General features: G+C 40.8%; 1 protein-coding gene across 1 annotated transcript; it reads left to right on the top strand.

The window, feature by feature from the left end:
• Nucleotides 1-845: 845 nt before the first annotated feature.
• LGI2 (leucine rich repeat LGI family member 2) lies at nucleotides 846-23,994 on the top strand. The gene is made up of 8 exons (XM_088131338.1): nucleotides 846-1,049; nucleotides 2,040-2,111; nucleotides 5,982-6,053; nucleotides 8,067-8,138; nucleotides 11,761-11,832; nucleotides 14,947-15,116; nucleotides 18,918-19,082; nucleotides 21,281-23,994. The coding sequence occupies exons 1-8, from the start codon at nucleotides 859-861 to the stop codon at nucleotides 22,096-22,098; spliced, it is 1,632 nt and encodes a 543-aa protein (XP_087987464.1). The 5' UTR covers nucleotides 846-858; the 3' UTR covers nucleotides 22,099-23,994.
• The last annotated feature ends 2,799 nt before the right edge of the window (nucleotides 23,995-26,793 follow it).

Here is a 26,793-nt window from a genome sequence, read left to right as displayed (position 1 = left end):
ATCCAGGAAGAGGATGGGAAGACAGGTAGAGTCAATAGGCTTTGCTATCTCTACCCACTGGGTTTGTTCTCTACAAGTGCCAGTGGGCCAAGCCATCACAACCTGATGCTTGTGATTATGTGGGATCCCCCCACATCCTGATGCAGGCATTGCTAGGGTGGAATCAAGGGTGCAAATCCTTCCAGATGTTGTCATGCTGTCCCTAACCCTGCGGATGCACCACTAGAAGAAGGAATGGGGCACCATGGTTCTGCTGCTGGACTTGGATTTTCACCAGCCACTTGCTTGGCCCAGCCTACCTCACAGGATGGTAGCTGAGATGCTGGTTAAACGCCCACAGAGCTCCCTAAGTGATGGTGGCCTCAACCCAGCCTACCTTGCCAGGTTGGGGTTGGGTTAAAACGAAGCGGGCAGGCATGCACCGCCACCTCCTTGCCCTGCCAAAAAAGGGGGGTCTTTCGAGCCAAAGGTGCACCCGGGGGAGAGAGCTGGCACCGGGGCCAGCAAGAAGCCTTTGGGAACACTCCCAGCTGGCCGTGGTTGAATTATTCAGGAGAAGGGGCAGGGGCAGGCGCAAAAGCCACGGCGGGGAGGCAGCGCCGCCGCTGCAGCAGTAGCTGCACGCTTGCAGAGAAGGCTGGCGGGTGCCGTCAACGGCGCCGCCGCCGCCGCCGCCGCTGCAGCAGAGAGCGCGAGCGAGAGCGGCTCAGCCGAGCCCCTTTGCAGCATGCTGCCTGGCTCGCGCGCCACTTCCAGCCTCTCCCAGCGCGGCGGCGGCGCCGGCGGCGGCAGCCTCGCTCAGCCCGGGCGCGCGGGGCCCGAAGGAGAGGCGGCGGCGGCGGCGGCGGAGAAGGCAGCATGGCTGGCGGGCGGGCGGGCGGCACCTTCTGGCCGCTGCTCCTGCTGCTGGCGGCGGCGTGCCTGCTGCAGCGCGCCCAGCTGAGGAAGCTGCTCCGGTGCCCGGCTACTTGCAGTTGCACCAAAGAGTCCATCATCTGCGTCGGCTCGGCCAGCGTGCCGCGGAGCCTCCCCGGAGACATCAGCTCCTTGTAAGTGCGGGCCAGGGCAAGGCAGGGCAGGGCAGGGCAGGAGCCCGGGCGGGAGGTACGGGAAGCAACTTTGGCCCGAACAGGGTCCGCATCGGAGGCAAGGAAAAGGGTAGCCGCAGGACCGTGCCACCTCGGGTTCTTCTGCTCCAAAGGTCGTTCATCGCCTCCGCATCCGATGGTGGTGCTGGCGATGGTGCAGGGCAGTTCCAGAAAACAGACGCCCGGCCCCGAGGCCGTGACATTAGAACGCACCCAGGCTTTAAGCTAAAACTCCGGAGGTAGAGCCCGTGGCCATCTTCGGAAAAGGAAGGGAACGGTTCACCTCCAGGAGATCCCCGAGCAGGCACGCGCCGCCTTAGGGAGAGAGAGAGGCTGTCGAGCTGGGTGAACTTCCAAGGGAGCGGAACCGCTTTTGGAAACCCAGAAACCGATCGCTCAACTCGCGGCGCTTCGAAGCAGCAGCAGCAGCAGCAGCAGAAGCAGCAGCAGCAGCAGCAGCCAGAGCAAGGTTTGCAAACCTTACAGGAGCTGATCCTGAAGCTGCCTCTGGGAGAGGAAGCCTTCCTGACTTCCCTCTGGAAGCCTGCTTCCCATAGCTGAATCCTCTTTCCTGCCGTCCTTCCCCAAAGGTTTAAAACAGTAACATCAAAAGATAAGCAAAGACCTTTAGCTTTTGGGGAGAAATGCACGTAGAGGCACTTCTGGAGATGGTGAAAGGGGATCCTGGAAGGCATCTCATGGCCCTAATCTGAAATGGGAAGATGTACATCCAGATGTTGGGTAGAATTAACGGGGGAGAGTCTCAGTAAGGAGGGAGCAAGGGAGAGTCTCCTGCACTGGATGACAAGTCCCATCCTTCGCAGCAGGATAGTTGCCAGTGAGGGAGATGCTCACCCAGACCTCTGGGGGTACCAGGTTGGGGAAGGTTACAGTAACAAGTATTGTGATGGGTTCCTGCCGATTTTTCTCTGTTCTGCTGCCTCTTTTTAGGAGCCTGGTAAATGGAACCTTTTCTGAAATAAAAGAAAAAATGTTTTCTCACCTGCCTTCTCTGCAGTTGCTGTAAGTACTAAGAATGTGGATACGTTTATGTTCTTCTCTTGACAGCAGGATGAAGAAGGTTTAGAAGAAATTGCCTTCTTTGGGGGTGTTTTTCTTTCTCCTCCCAGTTAGTCAATAGCCTTGGGACCCCTTTTTCTGGTTTCTTATGAAAAAAGGCAGGGTGAATTTAATTTGTCTTGATCTGGAAGGGGATGGGTGAAACCTGAATTGAGGGGTCCAGTAAAGCAAGTGAAAAGTTGAGGAGCTGTAGAAAAAAACTCTGCAGAACATCACGGGCAGAACCCTAACTTCACCACCATGCAATTGTAAAGCAATTTCTCTAGTTCATGTTAGTTCACTTGGAAGATGTGGGAAGAGAGGGAAGATCATAAGCATTTCTGGGGTTTGACACCTTCATTCAAGATGGACAAAACATGCAAAACACGCTATGCCAGTGATGGTGTTGTGGTGCTGGAGAAGACCCACAACCTCAAGAAGGCCCTTAGAGGTCTCCAGAGCAAGCAAGCATGTCTCCTATAGCAGAAATTGCAGCAGCAGGAAAAGCTTCAGAGTAACATCTTTCAGCCAAACCAGGGGGTGTACATTGTGCCCTCCAGACCTAGTTTGATCCGTGTAAATTTCTTACACCCAGGTAGGAAAGGTAGTCTCACTTTTGGCACTTTTAATACAGTAGTACTGATCTCTGCCACTCGTCACTAGCAGTACAGGTCACTGGCGATTGAGGCACAAAACATCCTAAGCCAAAGTCAGTAAAAGTACAAAAAGTCTCTTTTGCTGGTAGCTGTCCGATACTTTTAATGTTTCATTTTGTGTTTCTTGTAATCTGTCAGCCATCTTGAGAATTTGTTGCAGCAAAATAGTGGGCCATACATGGAAGAAACCCACACCATTCTGGCCAGCTTCTCACACCTTATGAAGAAATTCTTACTGTACCTGTTGTGCTAGATTTCAATTTTTTGGGCTCCAGCTTTACTGAAACAAGCTAATTATCTACTGTGTATTTAGTGCTTGCTGTGCAATATTTGCATTTCTGTTTTCACATTTGTTGTTGTTTTTCTTTTGTGGGGAAGGAATAGAATAAAACAAGCTGTTCAGTGTCCTATAATGCAACTATGCACCTTCCTACAGAGATGTAATAACATGAATGGGTCAGGCACAGGCAGCCTGATTCATGGGGGTCCCCATCTCACTTGCAAGCATCTCTTTGCACCCCTCCTTCCTGTGTGTCCCTTTCTTCATACCCCACTCCTTTACTAAAATAGGAACCAAACTGTAGATCTTTGAGAATGTTTTTGCCCCACATTGAAGTAAGAGTTTAAAATAGCTTCCATAATTTCCAGTAGATGATACTAGAATTGCCCTAGTAATTCTCTCTCTCTCTGAGTGTATTTATATGATTGTTGGGTAGACTAGATCTATAAGATCTTCTGAAGGCTACTTTAAGATTGTACAGGAAGTCCTCAACTTACAGACACAGTTGGGATTGGAACTTCCATTGCTAAGCGATGCGATTGTTAAGTGAGTCATGCCTAATTTTACGACCTGTTTTGCCACAGTCATTAAGTGAATCACCACAGTTGTTAAGTGAATCACATGGCTGTTAAGCCAATCTGACTTCCCCTGTTGACTTTGCTTGTTGGAAGCCCTCTGGGAACGTCACAAATGGCGATCACATGACCCCGGGATGCTGTAACCGTCATAAATACATGCCATTTGCTAAGTGCCCAAATTTTGATCACATGACCATGGGGATGCTGCAGTGGTTGTAAGTGCAAGGACTGGTCATAAGCCACTTTTCTCAGCACCATCGTAACTTTAAATGGTCATTAAATGAATGGTTGTAAGTCGAGGACCACCTGTAGTACAATTCATCAGTGATTTTCTCTCCTTATTTTCCACATTTCAAGTTGGCAGAAGTGACGCCTTCACCAGTAGGTTTGGGGAGTGAAAGTGGTGATGGTGTGGCTGTGCCCTGTGTTACTTCAGAGATTGGATACATTATATCTTTTTGTCCCAACAGCCCTCTCTGTGAGCTTCGGGTTTCTAATGGCTCTGCATTCAGAAGAGCACACACACCCCTTCCTTTTGAGTAAGGAAGAAGCTCCTAGCTACGTATTAATGGCTTAGCAGCTGATCCTACCCTTGCACATTCATTTTATGCGTGTATGAGATTTATATCCAATCTCTCTTCTATATAGTACTACTTTCTCTGGTTTTCCCCAAAATCAGCTACCAGACAGGGTTGAGAGCAACTGGCTCAAAGTAAAAATCATTTTACTTAAGTGAATATAATTTTACTACCAGTGGACTTTCATAGTTGAGGGTATAGTTGTTGTACCTGGGTTTGATTGTCCTAGTCCAGCACTTTCACTGCTATGTCATACTGGCTTTCGTATCACATGTTTATGGAGTTCCAATTGTACAAACTATGATATGAAGCTGGTCAGTGGCTTCTGCTCTGTGCATGCCCTTTTTCATTAAGAACAGCATCTTGGGGGGTAACATCCATGCTGCTTGTGGGAATGGTTTCACTGATCTCAGGGCTTTCAGCAGAGTTGGTCGAACTTAATTTTAGCCATTGTGGGACATACAATAGTGACAATGTCATCAAAGAGTTTCTGCCTCTTTCTTATGGGAGAGTGAGATTTTTTAAAATGTTGATATATTGAATGTACCTATTTTTCTTGCTCTGGGGGAAAGCTGCACCACTGCATAACTGGTTGCTTGCTGAATTTCCGCAATCATGGCTGGGTCCAAGGGCCATAAAAATGGGGCTGGGAGTCTAAATGGATACCTTCCATGGCTTCAATAAAAATAATTATATGGATCTTTATAGAATATTTGCATGGAATATTTTATGCTGCTCTCATACTTCTAAAATATAAAACAAATGGGACAATGAAGATAGTAAAGATGAGTTGTGATGGTCTTTGTATCTTAACCAGTTTCCATATCTTGCTACTCCTTTTATTACATTCCATCACAGCCTTTGCCCACTGGTGTTCTCCAGATATTTTGGTACTACAAGTCCCAGAATCCCTACAGCTGTGGTCCAAGTAGTTAGGAATTCTGGGAGTTGTCCTTCATATCTGCAAAGCTCCAAGTTGAGAAAGGCTCCTCTAATCAAAGAACAAGAGTCCAAGATAGGGTCTGAGCAAGAAAGGAGCAGGCTTGATTACTAACGGACAACACTAACTGTATACTGCAATTCTACCCATAAAAATGGCCATAAATTCATTCCTAATGGAGAAAAATCTAGTACAATATTTTGGTGGGTGAAGGTCTCCTCCGATAATACCACTGCTTTTCATTGTCTGGAAAAGTGCCCTTAACTCCATCTCAGACCAAGAGTCAGTTGAAGTTAACAGGAACAACATCAGATATGGAAAAAAATAGAAATATATCTACTTTAGACCCACCAAATTGGGGTTGCAAACAACCAGGCAAGAACTAGATGGGGAAAGTCTTAAGAGTTTTCTGTAGTTCTTTGCTGCCATCTAGCTGTCATCCATGTTTCTGTAGCCCCAACCCTCTTCCACCTGACCCCCATTTTGTTTTAATGAGCTGTGGTCAAGGAGTCAGCGAAAAGATGGCTGCCAAGACTAACACTGGTGAGATTCTCATTCCTGCACCTTTTTTATGTCTCTCTATCCATTATGAAGGTATCATACTGTTTTCCGAAAGTATAAACCAGCCATTCCAACCTCAATTTGTTGGGGTTCAAGTTGCATACATTCCCAGCAAGTGTAGCTAAATGCTCAGGGAAGTATTGCGTTGATGATTTATTTCCTCTCCCCAGTGATGGAATCATATGGGGATGAGCTTAAGTGTTATTTTTTAAACTTGATATCTGCATTCACATTTTTTTAGGCTGCTGAATTCTAACTCATTTACCGTCATACGGGACGATGCCTTTGGAGGTCTTTTTCACCTAGAGTACCTGTAAGTCAACTGCTTTTACTCTCTTACGTGAACACCTAAACAAACAAAGCTTTTGCGACCATTTATTAGTAGTGTATTGTCCTTGGAGAGAAAACTCTTCTACTCTAAAGCCATCCATCCTAAGCCGCAGCTTTTATCTTCCACTGCAATTTGTTATGTGTAAGATAGCAGGTGCTGCATTTCTGCAACCCCCAAATGCTGAAGCTTCACATTTACAGATGTTCTGGCTGTTTGTGGAGCAAGCATATGCTTCTCCAATCCCATGCAATCTCCAGTGGGAAGCAGAAGTGCAGTGTCGCTTCCATTTCCATTGCTCCCCCAAGTCGTGTTCAACATCAAGTCTTTTAAATGGCTTTGTACAAACTGGAGAAGGTGCAAATTCTTTTAAAAATGTGTTGGATGTGCCTGGGGATCTGGGTTCCAAAGACAAGCTCTGAAGTGTCGTCTTTGAGCAGAAAGCTTCGACCTGTGAAATCACTTTCATATGTCAAGGGACTTCCAAACGCAAGATTGTGTTATGACCTGGGAGGGGCCTTGTCAGCCTAATACAAGACAACACCCCCGCCCCCCCCAAAGCATAGCCTTTGATATGCCTAGCCAGATATGCTTGGATCCTAGCCAGATATGCTGATGCTAAATTTATGATCTCATTCCAATCGGGATGCATTATACATAGACTCAGTAGGAGAAACATTTCAGTGTTATGAACTGGGGTGCTGATTGTCTTGAAAAGCAGACTCAGGGTAAGTCAAATGAGGGGTATTTTACCCTTGAACTGCAGAAAGATAAAAAAACAGAAATAAAAATGTTTCAAGACACATAACTAAATCAACTTCTCGCTAGCTGTCGTGATTTCTTCGCTTCATCCAGCAGCAGAGAAAACTGTTAGCCAGAGCATATCCTGCCCGTGTGGAATTAGGGGACATTTAGCAGAACAAGGTACCGTGTACCTTAAATGGCTCTAGCCAAGCTTTAGCTAGCACTTGGAGGTAATTCTTCAACCCCAAATGTCTGTCCTGTGCTTGCAGCTGATAAATGAATAGCGACACAAGGCATTTCTGGGTTCCGAAGTCAGCCTTGGAATCTCACGCTGTTGTCTCTCTTCAGCAGCTTGTTTCTAACTCAGCTGTAGTGTAGCTGAACTCAACAAGAAAAGGCAATTTTTACTCTTGCAATGATGAAGCTTTGTAGAGCTGGTGAGCAGGCCTTTTCCCTATTGTAGGCATTACTGCCTCTCCTTATATCCCAAGCACAAGTTAGTTTTCCTCCATCACAGCCAGATGTCAGGATGTTATCTTTTCACGGGTCTTAAATGCAATAGAGGAATAGTGCCATGACAGCTTTGTAGCTCCTTCTCATAGCAATAGCTCAGATTTTTTTCCTCTATTTTTTGCAAATTGCCCATGCTTTGAACCAAAAAAGGCTGTTTGGGAGTGGAACGCGAACAGTATGCTATTTTTTTGCAGTTTCCTGTTGGGGACTGGATGGAGCATTGATTGGTTTCTGCGTGTTTCTCAGTGTTTCAAGGTTGGTGGCGGTGAAGATAATTGTGGGTCAGATTTACATTGCTTTTGAGGGAGCATTGCAAAATGGAAATGGTGGCAGAATGGAGGTTTCTGTAGGGAAAAAAAGCCATCTTATCCAAACCTACTCAGTAGCTCCAGTGCTTACCCAGAATTTCTGCACTCTTCCTTGGCAATGTTTCTCATCCGTATAACATGTAGGCAAATGAACAAGAAGCTGTTTGGTCAAATTTCAGCAACCATCTAGAGCAGTGTTGTCCAAACTTGGCCACTTTAAGATGAGTGGACTTCAACTCCCAGAATTCCCTAGCCAGCCATGCTTAAAGTGGCCAAGTTTGGACAACACTGCTCTAGACCCATAAAGGGTCAATAATGCCCTTTGTTTTGCATCCTCCTCCGCATTTCTCCAGTTCTTTGCTTTTGAACATCCTGCTTTTTCTTGTGCCCTAACCTCTTCTCTTTATATCTCCTTGTAACTCTTCTTGCCTAGATTTATTGAAGGAAATAAAATTGAAACCATTTCAAGAAATGCATTTCGTGGTCTTCGAGACCTGACCCATCTGTAAGTTTTTTTCATGCTAATTTGAATACGTTATATCTTGCTTCAACCTGAACATGCTAGTATGCCTGGCTAAGTAGCATGGGATTATATTTCATTTATCTATGCATACAAGTACAATGCAGAGGAAACACCTGCCATAGTCTCCTGCTTTTTGCATATCTTCTTTCCAGTGAAACAATTAAGTCCACATTGCTTTCAGTAAATGTTTAGCCTGGTTTGCTCATAAGTCTAAGCCTTGAAGTGGTTTGTTTGTAACTCATCTGTTCTGACTTAGTGCTATACTGAGCCAGGCTATTATGGCTTGTTCAGCAAATTATGGTTTTAAAACGGTTGGCTTAGCATTACATATATATGAACACAACACTTTGTTAAGAACATAAATCAATGAATCTTCAGCTGAGAATGGAAGAGAACATATTCTGAGCTGGTCATAAGATCTTCTTCACAAATCATTTAAGGTATATATTCTCTTTGCATAAGAAGAAATTCACATTTTGAATCATTGTTGCTACATTTATTTTTATGTTTAAATGATTTTCAATGCTAGGTCCCCATACTACATTAAGCTGTGATTTGTTTTAAATGTGGATTGTCAAATACGTCATTGTGGCCTAGTTCACCCAAAACACTAAATCATAAACCATGTTTTACCAACCAGAATGGTGGACTTCACAGATCATGGTAAGCCATGATATGATTTGGTATTGGTTTAGTACAACATGTCAGAAGAAATGAAAATGGCTGTGTACAATAGCATCATTCTGCTCTTTTTGTTGTATGGAACTAAGAGTTGAATATGTCAGGAGAAAAATAAAAATAAGTGGGATGCAGTGGGAGTGGGGTACTTAAGTGTGCTGGATAAAACAGGAGGAGTTAAAATGAGTGGTGAATAAATGGGATTGAATGCACAAATGAATGACTCATAGAAAAGAAGTATGTTAAAGTAGCTTTGATTATATAGAGAGGATGAATGAGAATTGAATAGCAAAACAAAGGTATGAAGGATGAGTGAATTCGTTGAGACGACAACTGCAAAAATCACGGTTAGATACATTTCATGAGAACCTCAGAAGGAGAAAGGGAGAAATGTATGGAGTAGGGTATGGTTGTGGTAGAAGATTAGTTTGCAAGGATAAAAAGCTATGGAGAGAAATAGCACTGGAGTAAGATAGATTAAGCAAGATTTCCTTGTGTGAGAGAGACTGTGTGTCTTATTTCCTGCCTTGATTTATTTCTCTGACTACTTATTACTCTTTTTCTGCACTTTACATATGTTGATCCTTCCTTCCTTCCTTCCTTCCTTCCTTCCTTCCAATTTATATAGCCTATTATCCTGAATAGTATTAGTGTGATCCCTATGTATGTAGGTGTGTGTGTTGTATGAACAGGCCGTTCTTTTCAGTATAGCTAAGCTTTTGTTGCTTTTAGAAGAGTAACCTATACAGAAACCTAGGACCAGCAATTCAGTGGATTAGCTGTCCGGGGAACTACCTTAACAAGCAGGGTCACTGAAATTTCAACCAGCCATTACTCCAGTCTTGTTACCTTACTCCCATCTGTTCTTTATTAGTATTATTTCTTTCACAAAACTCCAGTGTTCCTCAACCAGTTGGAAGGTGTTCTGTGAGCTGATTCTAAGACCCAAAAGAACTGGATTTATTTAGTTTCAGTAGCCAGATAGATACTTTGTCCATGAATGAAGAGATGTTGGCAACTGAAGAAAAACAGAAACAGTTGAAGACTTTGAGGGAAAGTATACGAGGAATATGAGCTTTTAAATAAAAAAAACAGATGGTCCTATTACCTTTTCCTTCAACATATCTTTGTAAAAATGGACTTCTTGCAGCCAAGACCAAATATTGAAATAGGCTAAATGCAAAATAAATCCTACTCCAAATGTTGATGAAACATGATAACTCAGCAAGCTTATGCATCCACTTAAAATATGGAATCAATGTGTTAAATGTGTGTGTGTGTGGGAAATAGAAAGTATTATTAAAACAGGCTTCATCCATTTAATTGAAAACACTTGCCGCCACCCCCCATTTCAAAGTGGTATACAATAAAATTATATTCATTTTCAAATTCAAATGTTTTATTTCAAAATTTCTTTTTTGTTTAAAGAAATAATTATAGGTATTCACCAGGATGGGTGCATATTTGGGCATACACATGATTGGGATTCCATCGTTTGGTGTTAAACTTTGTCTTCCCTGCAGGAACCAAGAAGAGATTCTGGGAAGAACGGTTACAATTCTTGGGCATGAAAGCTGTAGGAGAGGGGTACTAAAACATTTCTGGGATAAGAACTTAGAAGAGTGCTCCCTTCAGACATGTTTGCGTTCAGATTTTACGGCATTGGAGGTTTCACCAGCCTACCCTGATATAAAACAATTTATGCTGGAATGTTTAACTCCTGTATTTACTTTCACTCTAATTAGCTTGGATTCATGCCCGTATGCTTATCACTCCAATTTTGCTTTTAACACCACTCACAGTTACTAGATATCAGATAACACATTGTCTCATGAAGAAATTAGCAGTTGTTGCTGTTGTCTGTAAGCAAATGTGGGTTCCTTGTGTGAAGTTCTGAGATCTAAGAGAGGGGCTACTTATCAAGGCCAAGCAGGATGTTGGCTTTAATTCCAAAGTGGTAGGATGTGTGGCTGAACAACCATAGCCCTTTAAAGTGGCTGCATTTTCCCCAGGGTTATGGGACAACCGTAGAATGCAGCTGTGTCACCCTTGGAAAAGATGCTACTGCTTTAAAGAGTTGCAGCGAGGGGCTACTTTTGTACCCTTGCGTGTTCCAACAGATCTTTTTGGAAATTGGTTAGAAAGTATAATACATTCCTAATGTTTGTGCAACGTGCTAGGTGACAGCTAGTCAAAGCATGACTTCATGAATTAATGCAATTATGGTGCAAACCATAATCCTGGGTGTCACCTTGGTTGGGTTAGTACACAGAATACTGAGCTGCAAACAAGCCAACCATGTTTTAGTCTTGCATGCTCAGACCAACATATCTCTGTTTGCAATCATACAGGAAGGTGTTTAGGTCATTTTTGAACTCTCTGTCCCTCAGAGTTCCTTCTCAGCATTCCCAAAATGGGTTTTGTAGTCTTTATCAACATCTTTCTCCACTGTGATAATATTCCCAATCACTTTTGACCTAGAGCCATGGCTCCAAGGGGACAAAAAGGTTTTCATGACCTCATCGAGGCTGTTTGCAGTCAGATCTCTGCAAAACCAAGAGCTGGTAACATAAGAAGTTGGTTCTGTGTCAAAGTCTGGATAGCTCATCCAAAAAGGCTGAATGAAAATCCATCAAGATTTCATGGTTCAAGATATACAGTATAATACAATATGCAATGCTATATGTGCATTTTTAAAAAATCCTAGTGCACTCAGCATTGTCAGGTCTTCTGAAATGTTTTGGATTTCAGTCCACTTTAGAAGGTTTTATTAATTCTGTCCATAATCCTATTATTTTCTCTGTCAACACTGGGAACTGAGCAGCTCCCAATGGTTAACAATGCTAAGTATTATTGAATTTAGTTACTATCTATATGGTTCAAATAGTTTTTAAAATTATTTTAACATCTAATTTTACTTTTCCAGTTCTCTGGCCAATAACCAGATTAAAGCTTTGCCAAGAGACATATTTAGTGACTTAGATTCTCTGATCGAATTGTAAGTAAAGCTAAATCATGTTATTGTTGTTCTGTGGATTTTAAACCTGATTTTAGCATTCAGAATTTTGTTTTAGCTGTGAAGATTTGAAATTAGGACTAACAATGAGCACATTTGTTCTCATTCATTTTCTGAGTCTGTGTTTGATTTGAATGGTTTCCCTTTTACTGATGTATTTATTTATTTGAAATATTTCAGTGTTGCTAGAGTGTACCATATCATACATGCAAAACATAGCTTTGCAATATAAATTAAAAAACCAGATAATGTCTGTCACTGAATGAAATGCCAAAGGGAATAAAAAACTGCAACAATATTGGGAAATTTTTGAAGCGAGGTTTTAAAACCTTGGCAATGTCCAGGTGTGTGAACTTCAAGTTCCAGAATTCCACAGCCAGCATGGGCATTGATGAGAATTCTGGGAGTTGAAGTCCACACACCTGGAAGTTGTCAAATTTAGGAAACACTATTCTAAAGGGCGGGCCCTATAATCAACAAGCTTCTCTTATTCATCAACGCCCAGTGAGCATCTGTGGGATGTGGAACAATCAGAAGCTTGCTGATGATGAAGTGGACCGATTGATCACTGTGGGAGAAGGCATTCTCCCACATATCAATTATTTTCCCCTTTTTATTAAATAAATACAAAAACCAAAAGAAGGAAGAATAAACAATACCGGGAATTATAAAGAAAACTAAACAAACAAAAACATGCAGGACACAGATATAGATATCAAAATTCTACATAAGCATTTCAGAGTGTTAACCATATTTCCTTTTAATCATTCGGAGTATAAAATATAAACAAGATGGCCTTGACAGAGATAGGCCAGATCCATTAACAAAGTGGCAGGGAGAAAAACATGGTTTAAGTCCAAAACAAGCTGAAAGTATATGTAAGTGGATCAGACAGACACCTCCCTAATTCACATGGGTATAAGAAGGGGAAGAGGTACAGCACAATCAGATATGAAAGATTCTGTTGTTAGAGCCACTCTCAATGAAAGTAGTTTTAGCCCTCCTGTTGATTCTTGGTTTAGTCTACCCGGTGGGGCTGACACAGAGCTAATCTACATTAATAAATAATTTGTTTATAATAATATCAACTCTGCAGACTATTTAGTAGTTCAGGCTTTATTTATATGGCTCCAGGTATTCTGGTCTTTAAACATGCAGTAATGACCTCATGACAGTAGCACATTGGAATTGGATCCAGAGTTCTTCATAGTTAAACTTATTGAAATCAGTGGGATGCACATAAACACAACTGCCTTGCTCCATTGATTTCAGTGGGCCTATGTATGACCATGTTTGAATTCAGCCCATAGTAATTATCTGAGAGTAGCTCTCTAGAAACCAAAGGTAATATGCTATTAAGTTGACCTAGATAGTACATGAAGAGGCTTGGAGATACTTAGAGAGCCCAAGAAAATCCCAAAGCTGTAGGCTCTGTAGAGAGCTGAAAAACTTCTTTGGGGTTCTTACCAAGCAAACCATATGGATACGTTGAGCTGTAATCAAAGGAGTTGTTGTTGTTGTTACACTGCTACACCACGTTGCAATTATGATCTCTGTGTGTGTAGTCAGTTCTGACTCCTGGCAACCACCTGGACAAGTCCATGCAGCTTTGTTGGCAATTCTTTTTCAGAAGTGGTTTTCCCTTGTCTTCTTCCTAGGGCCGAGAGAGAGGAACTGGCCCAGAGTCACCCAGCCAGCATCTCATCTAAGGCAGGACCAGAGCTCCCAGTGTCGCAGTTTCTAGCCTAGCGCCTTTAATCACTACACCAAACTTACTCTCAATAATGATTCTAGATAAAAAAAGAATTAAAGATCGTTTTGATGTCAGCCCCACTAGATAGACCAGGCCAGAAAACCAACTTCACAGGAAGGCTAAAACTACTTTTATTGAGATTGACTCTAATAACAGAATCTTGCAAGTCTGATGGAGCTGGACCTCCTCCTTATAGTTCAGTGAGTTGGGGAGGTGTCTGCCTGAGCCACTTCTGAATGCTATCACATTATTCTGGACTTCAAAAATATTTCAGCCCCTTTTGTGTAGATAATGGTTCTTGCATGTCTCCATCAAGATCATCTTCCTAACTCTCTGCACTTGCCCTCTTGGAATGCAAAAACATATTTGTTGACTGTGCTGATAAAAGTACCACAGCCAACCATGTGGCATATGCTATTAACTTTATAATTTTTGTGTTTTCATTTTGGTTTTCACATTTGTAGTCCTCCTCTAACAGCCCCAGCAGGGACAACTTCTGTCCTAGGTTGCTCTAGAGGAATTTTGATTAAGTTGTGAAAATCTGGAACCCAATGTGATATATAATTGCCTTTTCAAACCTGATGCTTTCTAGTTGTGTTGGACTAGAAGAAGTCCATTAACTTCAACCAGTCTGGTGGTAGGGGATGATGGGATTTATATATGGCAAAAACAGCAAGCTGGGATGTAACAGGGAAGACCAGATGATGTCTTGTGGACTTTTTTTTGGCATTCAGGACCAATTTTAACTCACCCTTGGGTTTAAAAGCTTGTGCTATTTCACTCCTAAGAACATGAAGAAATGCCTTCAGTCTGTACGTGAGAAGGGGGAAAAATGGTGGCAGACATTTGTCCTTAGATTTTGCACATTATTCTTCTGCTGTCTCTGGATTCATGCACTCCTTAATTGCTCAGCCCTTCTTAATTGATTCCAGTCATGTTAAAGTCCTGACAGTATTATGAAGACATCAGCTTATGAGGTTCTTGGACTATTTAAAGAATGAAACAGTACCTAAGAATATTGCCATGGGCTTAGAATACCTGTGTCCATAAATTCCCCTTGAAAGTCACTTCTCAGTCTAATCAGTGGGAATGGCTATTTTTTTGCCTTCTTCTGGGCTCATAAATGACAGAAAGCACTTTTATTAATTAAACTTCATTGACAAACAACTCCCCCCCCCCAATCTATGCACTGCCTTTAAAGATCCCATTTTGTGACTGCTTATTTCTTGACTACAGTCAAATCTGAACTGTTCCAGTACTTTTAAAAGAAAACATTGCAAGGATTTGTTGACTTTGGACTCCAAAATCTTTGCAAAACACTTTTATTTTTAATGTATTTTTAGAGATTTGAGGGGAAACAAGTTTGAGTGTGACTGCAAAGCCAAGTGGTTGTTTTTGTGGATAAAGATGACAAATTCCACTGTTTCGGAAGTCCTGTGTGTTGGTCCAGCAGAATTTCAGGACAAGAAATTAAATGATGCCTTGAGCTTTGATGATGAATGCACCACTACAGGTATTTTAGAAAGTATACTTTATTTGCAAATTAGTAATAATGAATGTTTGCCTTTCCACAGAACTCTTTGCATTTTTGGCACAATAGCAAATACTTTATTTTTTAATTGTCACGTTATTCTTTATATGAGTACTGATGACAGATTAATCAAAAAGCTAATATTAAGAACCCATTTTAAGTATAAAAATGACTGTTTCCTTTTCCTCTAAGATCAATCTGTCTTTCTGCCTATCCCATTTCTATACCTTTCCTTTAAAAAAAAAAATTATATTGCCCTTCTTCCCAATGTGGTGGCCTCTAGGTATGTTGGTATGAAATTTCAATCTTTCTCAACCAATACAAGTGGGGAGTTTTGGGGTTATCATTCCACAGATCTGGAGACCATCAGACACAGACTATTTAATTGCTTTTAGGTCTTTGCAACTTTATAATAGTCTGAAGGAAGCCGCAATAAACATTCTGGGACTTCCTATTAATCATACATAAGATCACACAATTACAATGGCCTTTGTATGAAAGTCTAGCTAAGGTTAATGATGGCATTAATTAAAAGTTAGAGATGACCTTGGTGTGATACTTAACTGATGTTCTTTCCAGTCACCAGCTACCTGCATTCAGTGCCTATCACTGCATTCCAGGATGTCATAATACTTTTGATTGTTTATATGACAACTACATGTTTGTCTGTTTTGCTAATGGTGGCCATTTATGGAACAGACCCAGGGAGGAAATGTAATTTGTTCACGAGTTTCATTCTGTGTTGTAGGGGTCAGGGAGGATTAAAATGAAGATGTACTCTGACACATCTAGATCCATCTGAATCTTGGCATTTAATTGTGGATTCAAAGAAAGGGCAGAAATACAGTGTTTTCTCCTATTCTAGTTAACCAAGCAAATGACAATTAAAATGAAACGGTGCCTTTCTCTTTAAAGAAACGTCTGCTGCAAATAGAAGATTGGACAGAATATTACCTGTGGCTTATTTTTCCCCTTTCATGCATGGATGCCTCCTTTTTGATTGTATTCTTGCTATTGCTGTGTTTCATATAATAATAGGAGAATGGAACTGTTTTAAAGGCAGCATGACATTCAATCTCCATTTCTTCTTGTGCCCTCATGTAAAGGTGCTGGGTGGTTTCCAACTTTAGGACAGTCAGATCGAAGAAAACTTTTTCAGGCAGCAACATAAAAGTAGCTTAATAACTATATATATTTTCAAGGCAAAATATAAAATATAATTCCAGGACCAGGAAAGTTAAGTGTTCAATGAAAACTTGTAAAATGCCAGTATTTATAGTTGCAGTGAAAACTGAAATGAAACTGACATAAACATGAGAAAGTATTGTATTTACTCCAAAGAAAGGTAGCTTTTAATTTAAGGCAGCCCACCCCACAATGGAAGAGGATAGAGAAAAATATAAATCCTGGGAAAGGTCCTGTGTAATGCCCCACAATGTCAAACTAAGTTTCTAACTCCAGAGGAAACAATCCTGGATATTTATGCCACTCAACCCTCCAGTAAACTTGTGCATATAACACAGTTGTATGTGCACATATGTATACCTGCCAAAGACAAACTCCAAGGGCAGAACTAGGACCAAAATAATAATAATAATAATAATAATAATAATAATAATAATGATGATGATGATGATGATGATGATTAAAATATGGATTAAAGTGAATTGCCTGTAAAGTAATACGCCCCCTTAATAAAATCAATTGATCCACCATTTGCATAGATGAGCCATGTTCTCTCTCACCCACTCAGACCACTTTCTCACACTGAACACTACAGCTACGCCCAGGTTCATGTATGTCTCTTCTTCCTTCTAGAAGAAGCACACCCACACACATAAAAAAAAGAGGGGGAACCAGGATGGACCCAGGGTAAGAGATGGTGGCTTAGCAAAGGGAAGGGAAGAGAAAAGGACAATAAAAGTACATGGAGATGTGATGGATAGGAAATGAAAAAGAGGGATGAAAAACGTTTAGGCATGTAGCCTTTCCAAGTGATGCAGTGCATCCATGATCCTCAGTAGTAATAGCCACAGCCATGCATATCTCGTATTTCAAATTTTCCTCCTCCTATTACAAAAATATAGTCTAAAGTTTCCTTAATGGTCCCTGGGTTTATATTGCCACTAGTATTCATTCTTGTAGAGGACTGGGTCAAGAAGTGACCATTAACCCCATATGGCAACTTTTGTGGTTAATGAGTTCATTGGGGGAGATGTGTAAACATTAAACATGATGAACGTTTCCATGGAGGTGTAGAAACTTTTTCTGGCAGCATAGGACTGCCACGCAGGTAGTAGATTTACTGGCAGTATTCCAGAAATAATTCAGAAAAGGCTTCAGAGCACAGAGCAGCATGATTGTAACCTGTGGCTGTGAAGAACACCCCATGATCTTTGGAAAAGGCATAGCTGCTTTAAAGAGTTGCAGATAGTTGTTACGTTCTTGTTTCTTCTTTCACTTTTTCCTAATTATTTTCAACGTATCTTTTTCTCCATTTGAGAATGATACACCTTGTCATAATCTGAGCATTGTACAAAACTGACATTACAATCCTGCCCATTAGCTGGGTCATATATGAAGGATTTCTCATCAGTTCAGATTCTCTTAACATCTGTTGCCAATTATCTATATTGACCAGGCCATGTGCAAAACCCCTGTCGATGCTCTCTCTTTACATGCATTTTCCTTATTCCTTCATAAGTGTATACAACGTTAGTATTGTTTATGAATTTTCACCAGTAATATCAGTGCTGTAGAAACTGAAATAATATTTTTGCAGTTAAGACATCCTTGCTCAAGACTCAGCTTTTCAATTAATTTGGATAAGGGGAGGATCCACACATGAATCACTCTCAGTGACAATCTTCTCCCACCAGTCAGATAAGACTAATAAAATTGGCCCATTTTAGTGCTGTAAAGATTGAGATTGTGAGGAGAAGGGTGACAAAATATTATTGTTATTGATGTTTAATCTATTTGGTCCCCAACGAAGATCACATCACAACTTTCAGGCTAAGAAGAAGTGACCTATTTGGTTGTGGGTTGAAACTTCTCTAATACTAAATTGAAAGCTTTTTTCCCCCCACTTTGCAACCAGAGATGTGAGAAGGGAGGGGGGTTTGGAAGTTTTCCAGCCAAACAGTTGCTACTTGATCTGATCATTAACGGGGAAAGAGAAATAGTGCTTAGAAAGGGATAAAATCAGCAAATTGTGTTCTACTTTTCCAAACAGGAGGAGGAAACAGGAGAAGGAAATCGCTGAGAAAGCAGGACAAAACCATTAGGGAAGTAACGCTGTCATGGCCCATCTATAGAATGGAAATGGGCTTTTTTGTTTTTGTTTTTAATGGACAGCTGCAACAGTGTTAAGCAAAATTCTTTAGACTCTGCCCCATGAAACAAATGGTTAAAATTGTCCTCCTTTGCTCCTGAGTTTTGCCTCCTTGGAGCAAACTGATTGTAACATATAAGTTGCTGCCTTTTAGCTTCCTTTAAGGACAGCATTAAAAAAAAACAAAAAAACCATGCTTGGGTGTTAATTGTTTTCTCCATGGATTCATTCAGAATCCCCCACCACAACATGTGGATTATACAATCAGCAACGAGAGCTAGGAAGAGATCTGGAGAGTCAGAATGAATGTGTAAAAAGAATAGTACCTATTCTTTTTAGTTCAGGACTAGCTTTGCCAAGCCAGATCTTTCCATTAAGCAATTAACAACTTCATGTATCCTGCCAACTTCAATTGTAACATGTTTGTTTTCAATTAAATATGATTACAGATTTTGTTGTTCATCAGATTTTACCCTACCAGTCAGTGTCGATTGACACATTCAACTCAAAAAATGATGTCTATGTAGCCATTGCACAACCCAGTATGGAAAACTGCATGGTGTTAGAATGGGATCACATTGAGAAGAACTTCAGGAGTTATGACAACATTACTGGTAAAAATGAATGCTTCTGTCTTAACCGCAATTGCTTACTTTTGGGGTATTGGGTGGATTTTCTAATTCAGTGAAGGTGCTGAGATTTTTCTGAGGTTTTGGAACAGCGATCTCTTACTGGTCTCCCAGGAAATTCAGCTGGAGCCAGAGAGCAAATTAAAATTAGCACTAACTTGCAGAATGGGTATCATAGAGATGTGGAACACGTTCAAGCTGGAGCAAGAAATGGATTTCTGAGCTCCAAGGTACAACTGGATGAATCTTGGGTAAGGAAAAAAATGACTAGACCCCAACCAACAATAATTCGTTGGAGACAAGGGTGAGAAATATCGTAAGCCTCTCTAAAGTATACTGCTATGGAAAAAAAGGACAATGAGAAAAAAAGATTCTCCACATGAAGAAATGGAATGCTGTGTGCATCTGTTTGGTTAGAACAAATTTTACCTCTACAGAATTGCTAAGTGTGTTTAATTTTAAGAGGGATAGCTATGGTATCCTGCTGCCTTAAAAACAACAGTCTTGTGGCATCTCTGGCAACTTTACTATGGCACAGCATTTCATGGAGCACACTCTATTGTGTATGTATACTTGATTTCTCAAGATAACATTCTATGCATCCAACGGAATGAAGTCTTTGGCCCATTTCTGATTGTATAGCTCTGCACTGTACATCCATGGCTGAATCTACTAGAGGAAAAAACTAGCAATGACAATCCAAGAGCTGGAGAAGGGGTTAAGATTGGTCTGGGACCATAAAATTGAGGAGGAGGTTACTGTAAGCCTTGTCCTACTTGGTTTTCCCAGTAGAAAACAGCTCATTTGGGAGGGAGACAATGGAAGGCAAAGCTTAAAGTCTCATCTGTAATCTTAATCCATTCCCTCTAAAAGTGTCATTGGTGTTAGATTTAGAAACAGTGGTTGAGATTTCTGTTCCCTTTATCAGGGTAAACAGAAGAGGTTCTCCCAGGATGACTAGGCACTGATGTGCATGTCTAAACCAGGCAGTCCCAAAAGAAGGACAGATTGAAATGGAAAGTCTTTACTACAACTACAAGATGCATACTTAGGTTAAAATTTTGTTCCCTCCCCAACCAAATGACCACCATCACATTTTCTCATGCAACACTTGGCTGATATCTGCAAGAGAAGGACTTCAGTGCCAGTAGCATTGTAGCAGCAGTAACAGTCTCAAACCATAGTCCTCTGATAGGCCACTGGCAAATTCTTGATCAACCTAGGATTTTTTTCCAAAGAACCTGGGATCAGCTGAATTTTACTTTCCCTCTTTTCCTTATGCAAGGGTGCATATTCCAAATCCAATAGAAGAGAATATCTGTAGCTCAGGGTTCAACTGTGGCGTCCTTGGTACTCTCTGAGTTTGGTTGTCTGCTTGCAGACATTTCATTAGCCAACTATCTTCAGCAAACAACCAAGCTCAGAGAGCACCAAGGACTCCACATATTCCAAATCGCTGAACAGAGATTTAGCTGTGCCATAATTGCTATTGAGAATCTAGGTGAGGCTGATTTTTCATGGTGACCTAGGAGATCCTGCAGTGCAACAGAGCACTATTGCCACAATTCAATAGGCTCCTATTTAGAGAAGACTTCAAATGCATGTATAAGATAGACCTGTGTCATACCTCAGATGCAAAAATTTAGATGCCCACTGGATGGCAGAAAAGAAATTAAACAAAATTTAATTGTTTGCTGCCACATAATGGTTGTCTGGATTTCTGTGACTCAGAACTGGTAAAACAATATTTAAATACCAACAATGTAAAAATTGCCTAAAGAGTTCCATGTGAGCATATTACTCAATAGAAATAGAATTACTCAATTTTTTACAGATACTGACAGCTGCTGTGTGCAACTTTACAACATTATATGTAATCAGAGCTTTCTTGCCTGATAAAAGTTAACAGAAAAGTAATCAGACCCATCTGGGACATCATAATTGAATGGATTCACACACTAAGCCAAACCAAATAAACCATTTTATGGCTTGCTATAATATGTGAATCCGGTTGAGGTTGATCTAATTAGGTTTACACATTTGTAGCTGTGATATGCTCAATGGAAAGCTGTCTTGGCCCTGTCTTAAGACACCTTGAAAACAATGAGAACTCCTTAGCCAATGGCTTGTTTAAATAGTAGGTGTGTACTTTGCTAACATTGTTACTTTGTTTGAGTCAACAGGTCAATCCATAGTGGGTTGCAAAGCTATCTTGATTGAAGATCAGGTTTTTGTGGTGGTAGCTCAACTCTTTGGTGGCTCCCATATTTATAAGTATGAGGAAAGCTGGACCAAATTTGTCAAATTCCAGGACATAGAAGTTTCGCGCATATCCAAGCCAAATGATATAGAACTCTTTCAGATAGAGAGTGAAACCTTCTTTGTCATTGCGGATAGTTCGAAAGCTGGTTTGACTACCATTTATAAATGGAACAATAAGGGATTTTACTCTTACCAGTCCCTGCATGAATGGTTCCGGGACACAGATGCCGAGTTTGTTGATATAGATGGAAAATCTCACCTGATCCTGTCAAGTCGCTCGCAGATTCCTATTATCCTTCAATGGAACAAAAATTCCAGAAAGTTTCTTCCACACAGTGAGATACCCAACATGGAAGATGTGTTGGCTGTGAAAAGTTTTCGAATACAGGACAACCTCTACATCTCACTCACCAGATTTATCGGCGATTCAAGAGTAATGAAATGGAATAGCAAGCAATTTGTGGAGATTCAGGCTCTTCCTTCCCGAGGTGCCATGACCCTACAGCCTTTCTCCTTTCAGAATCATTACTACCTTGCTCTGGGAAGTGACTACACCTTCTCCCAAATATTCCAATGGGATAATGAGAAAAAGCTCTTTAAAATATTTAAGGAGATCTACGTGCAGGCGCCTCGCTCCTTCACAGCTGTGTCAACGGATAGACGAGATTTTTTTTTTGCTTCCAGTTTTAAAGGCCACACACAAATATTTGAACACATCATTGTTGACTTGAGTTTATGAAGCAGCAGTGAACACAGGGAATTCACATATGATGACATTTTCACCTGAAAACAAAGAAAAAGGACAGATTGCTCACTTTTGGTAGGTAGGCAGTACCCACGACATTACTCAGCAAGGTTTTTGAGAACTTTTTAGAAGTTTGCCTATTTAATCAGGGAATGCATTAACTTGGTTAAGTGCATGCCATGCCAATTTTACCATTGATAAGAGGTATTTTAAAGCCTATTGCTCAAAGAAAGCGTGCAGTGCACTAATTCTAACAATGATGCAAAACTGGCAGAGGAGGTGGGACAGCTGAGAAAGTGGGACAAACATAATATTGAAACAAATGAAGAGAAAAATCTTCTCGGAAAAATGATTGTTTTTCTCTATTCAGGACTTTAAGGTTGAAAGCAATTCCATCTACTGATTTGTGATTTGCAACTGTTAGCATCATGATGAGAAAGCCTGCTCGGAGGGCGTCTCTCAGCAGGTCGAAGTAGTTCTGTTCTGTGAAAATAACTGGGGGAAATATATAGATGGCATTCATACATTCTGATTTGGGGAAAAGTTCTAATGTCTCTTTTGAATGACCAATCAACTTTTTGAGGAGGAGGAGGAGGAGGAGGAGGAGGAGAGAAAAGAAGAAGAAGAAGAAGAAGAAGAAGAAGAAGAAGAAGAAGAAGAAGAAGAAGAAGAAGAAGAAGAAGAAGAAGAAGAAGAAGAAGAAGAAGAAGACTACTCATAGTCCATTAATTAATGTTCTTCCCCAGGTGGCTAGTAGATAACAGGCTTGCATTCAATAGTCCATCAGGCTGTGAACCAATTCATTTAACAGCCAGCCCATCTGTATGAATACGGTAAGATTGATTGTTAAATTAGATTTTATGAGAGGCTTATAGCTGCTGAAGATGGATGCCTCTTTAATACTGATTAGTAAAAGCAGGAATCTGATGTGACAGCCATACATTCAGCCTTTTCCTATCCCACTTATTTTGTTCCCTGCTCTCTTATCTGAGCCTTAGATAGAGGCAAACTTAAATTTTTATTTTAAACTTTTGATTGCAATGATAGGAAGTACACATTCTTATCCCCACTAAAAGATCTGGGAAATAATAGTCCTTTGGTTGAAACCCATCCTCCTCCCTTTCCAAATTGTGCATTGACAGGATAGGTAAATGTCTGATTCAGAGACTGGATTTGAAGGTGATTTGATGGGGTTAAATCTCCAGATCAAATGGATTGATCCAAAAGTTGATCTGAATTATTGACATGAATTAATTACCTTCTAACTGATTTGGATGATTTCCAATACTTAGGCGAAAATAGCTTTTTCTGAATTGATGCAGAAATCCAGGTTGACTTAGTTAAACCACTGAATTGAATTAGTTTTCCAAATCTGTTTGACATTTCCAATTGGATTATGCATGAATCAGTCACAGCCGTAAGTTTATGTTATTGGTCAATCTGTAATGATTTTTTTTTTTCAGTTTGCTTACCTATTTTGTTCACTGCAGTCTTCAAAAAATTGACTCTCACAAATGTGGCACACTTGATTGGACAACTGGGCAACACATGTAAATGTTGTATGCAACTCTTAGTCCAGCTTCCAATTATTCAAAATTCCAATACTTTATTACAAAAAGGGTTTGGGTTGCATTTATTACATTAGAACAATAAAATGCAAAGCTTTGTGGCATTTGAGGATTTGGGAGGAGAGAAGGGTTGGGTCCCAAAAGTCTATTATAATTTTTGAAATGTCCTGATGGATTACTTTTCAGCTAATGTGTTTCCAAAGAGAAAATGAACCTTATTATTATCAAGGTAATGATAATGACAGTATATTAACCTGTCCAGTCCCATCTCTAAAAGGCTTTAAAACGTAAAATAATTCAATATATAGTCTATAATGCATTACCAAAATAAATATTGTCACTATAATACCTATGTGCTTTGTACTCTCCGGGGTTGACCATTCTTGGTTATACACATTTGCATCAATCTAATTTTTTTTTTTTTAAAGCCTTCTCTATTTTTAAGACCTTAAAACAGAGTTAGTGATGCTTATCCACACAGAATTCAGTTTTGTGGTCTTCGCAGCACCATTTTGCCTTTTTTCCAAAACTTAAGTAGCATTAGCTGCTTTCTCCTCGTTAGCAATGCAGATTCAAGCAATTCTACGCTCCTGCTCATAATTCCAGCAAAGTAACATTGGGCTTCTGAGCACCAAATCATCATCGCTCCTTAGCATGAAGCCTTTTCAGAGGCCCTTCGCTGCTTTGTTCCTAAGTAGCTGTCTTCCAGTGGCCCTCGCCTCTTGTTCTTCTGAACACTCTGTTATGGAACATGTCTGCAGCACGGGGGCCCAGCCTTGCTTACCCCTGTCCACTTGAATCCTGGCGTTGAAATGATTGCAACTTACATTGGTGTTAAATGAAGCACTAAAACGATAACAGTAGGTTGCTGCTCGGTTCGTGCCAAAAATGATGCTGCCCCATGATTCAGGGGGAAGACTTTAAGCAAGAAATATTACAGATGGCAGAGTGCAGGGCGTAACCTTCATTAATCAACACTGGGGTGGCTTTGCAAGGCAAGAAGACCTTGTCATGGCTGGCTGGAAAAAAGCGATATGTTCTCTTTTGACAAGCAGCACGGGCTGTCCTATGGAGCAATGCTGAAGAAGTAACAAAGGGTTGGGGGGTGGGAATTATGACTCAAAGTAGTAGCTTAGATACCTGGAAATTTTCCTTTCCTCTACTGCAGGAATCCAAGAGTTACAGTCCACTCTCAGGATTGGGTTGCAGGATGTTCTGGCAGGTTAGAGCAATAAAAAATGATCCAGAGACAAAGCTATCAGCTAAGGAAACTGCAGTGCCTTGAAGAACTGGAAATGGGACATGAGTCTTCACAAATGACAATCAGTTTTGGACAGGGAGAGACATGAAATGACATAAGGCTCTTGATTATTTTTACTGCAATCCAGAGGAAAGGAGGCATACTGGCTTCCCATTGGAAGCTCAGGAGATGCCATTCTTCCATTCCATTTATTAGAGTGGACTTTAAGTCCATAGAAGACATGATCTCCCTCAATGACTCTTCACCATTGGTGCCATTCCATTACCTTCCATTGCAGGAAGAATTCTAAATCTAATTCTAAAATTCTAATGGAAAGATAGAAGAAACTTTCTAACAGGAGGAGTAGTTTAACAGTGGAATCAATGACCAGAGACTAGGTGGACTCCCCTTCACTGGGTGTGTTCAAGCACAGGATGGAGTCAATGGCCTTGTGGCTCCTACCAAGTCTATGATTCTACATAAGTGAGGCATCTTCTACTGCCATGCTCCACAAACCATAGTCAAATCTCACAATCCACAAGACCATTCCATGATAGTTTTGGTTGACTTAAGTGAAGAACTGTCTCCAGCTTATAGAAAGGGAACAGAATGTCCGACTATAGACTTAAGCATTGAATTCTTGGTGAGGCATCTATTATCATATACTAGCAATTGCTAGTAATGTAAAAAATGGAATACTTTGAAAGAATCCAAATGGTATCTGAGTTGCTTTCTTTTCAAGAAGTATTTTCTAAACCTCTACAGAAGACAACATTTCTCACTTTTAAAACTATGATTTAGGGCACAGTCCAGTCAAAACTAAGTTATTTCCCAGGGATTTGTTCTGTAATAACCCATCTTTCCTTCCAGGTGTTCAAGCTATCATATCTAGTCCTTTCCCACCTGCCCCTACTGGAGTCTCACAACAACTTTATAAAGTAGATAGAACTAAAAGGCCATATCCAAATCAGTTTACTGGGGAGTTAGACTGGCATCTCTCTGTCTACTACTTTCATCATTACATAATTTTGGTTTCTAACTCGTCCATTGAAATCTGTGGTACTTTAAGGTACTTCATACTTGTCAAATTAATTTCAGAAGGTGAAAACTGGATGTTAACTATGGCTCATGTGTGTAGACCTGGGATCTCCATAGTGCCATTAGATAGACACATTTCTTAGTGTCAGCCAGGCTGTCTGTCCCCCGGCTTTAAATAATTCCTTCATTATTATTATTTTTTTTAATGGAAAGTCAGCAGGCAGCAAACTGTTATCTCCAATTAGCTCATTTTATTTGCAGAAAAAGAAAAGAGCAAAAGCAGCAGATAAACGTAGCCTGGGCCTTATCTGAAAATGTAACCTTGTGCCCAGAAGAAACCAAATGTAATCTAGAGGAGATCAGAGCATCCTGGAGGGAAGGTGATGGTCCAGGTTACCTTCTGGTAAATGCATGTTTTGGAACTGGCCATGTTTCTCTCCCCACCTCCCACTGCATGAGAGCCATTTTGTGAACAGCTAAGTGCCCCACGGCAGCCATTTTGTGAGAACATTCTCAGCAAGTGCTCAGCATATCTGACTGGCTCAAAAATGGTGGGGATTCTTGCTATAGAAAAGCATAAAAGGTCCTGGAGACCTCATAACGACATTTTTATAGGTAATACTCTTAGTTCACAGAGATTGACCATCACTTTTGTAGTTGTACTATATTTTCCAACTCCTTTGGAGTTCAATCCAAGTATCTCTTCCACTAGTATTCAAATGTGGGAAATTAAAGGTATGGAAAAGGGCATGATTTTAGCAACACAAGTGGCTGGATTTTAAAGTCAGGAACTGTTCTCATGAATGTATTTTGTACCACCATCTTGATCACCCTCCTTTGTGA

Source organism: Python bivittatus, unplaced genomic scaffold (genome assembly GCF_059951505.1).
Source record: "Python bivittatus isolate LINGU-HERP-01145 unplaced genomic scaffold, Pbiv_v1 ctg000960_np1212, whole genome shotgun sequence".
Lineage (NCBI taxonomy): Eukaryota > Metazoa > Chordata > Lepidosauria > Squamata > Pythonidae > Python > Python bivittatus.
This window is presented reverse-complemented; position numbering and strand designations above follow the sequence as displayed.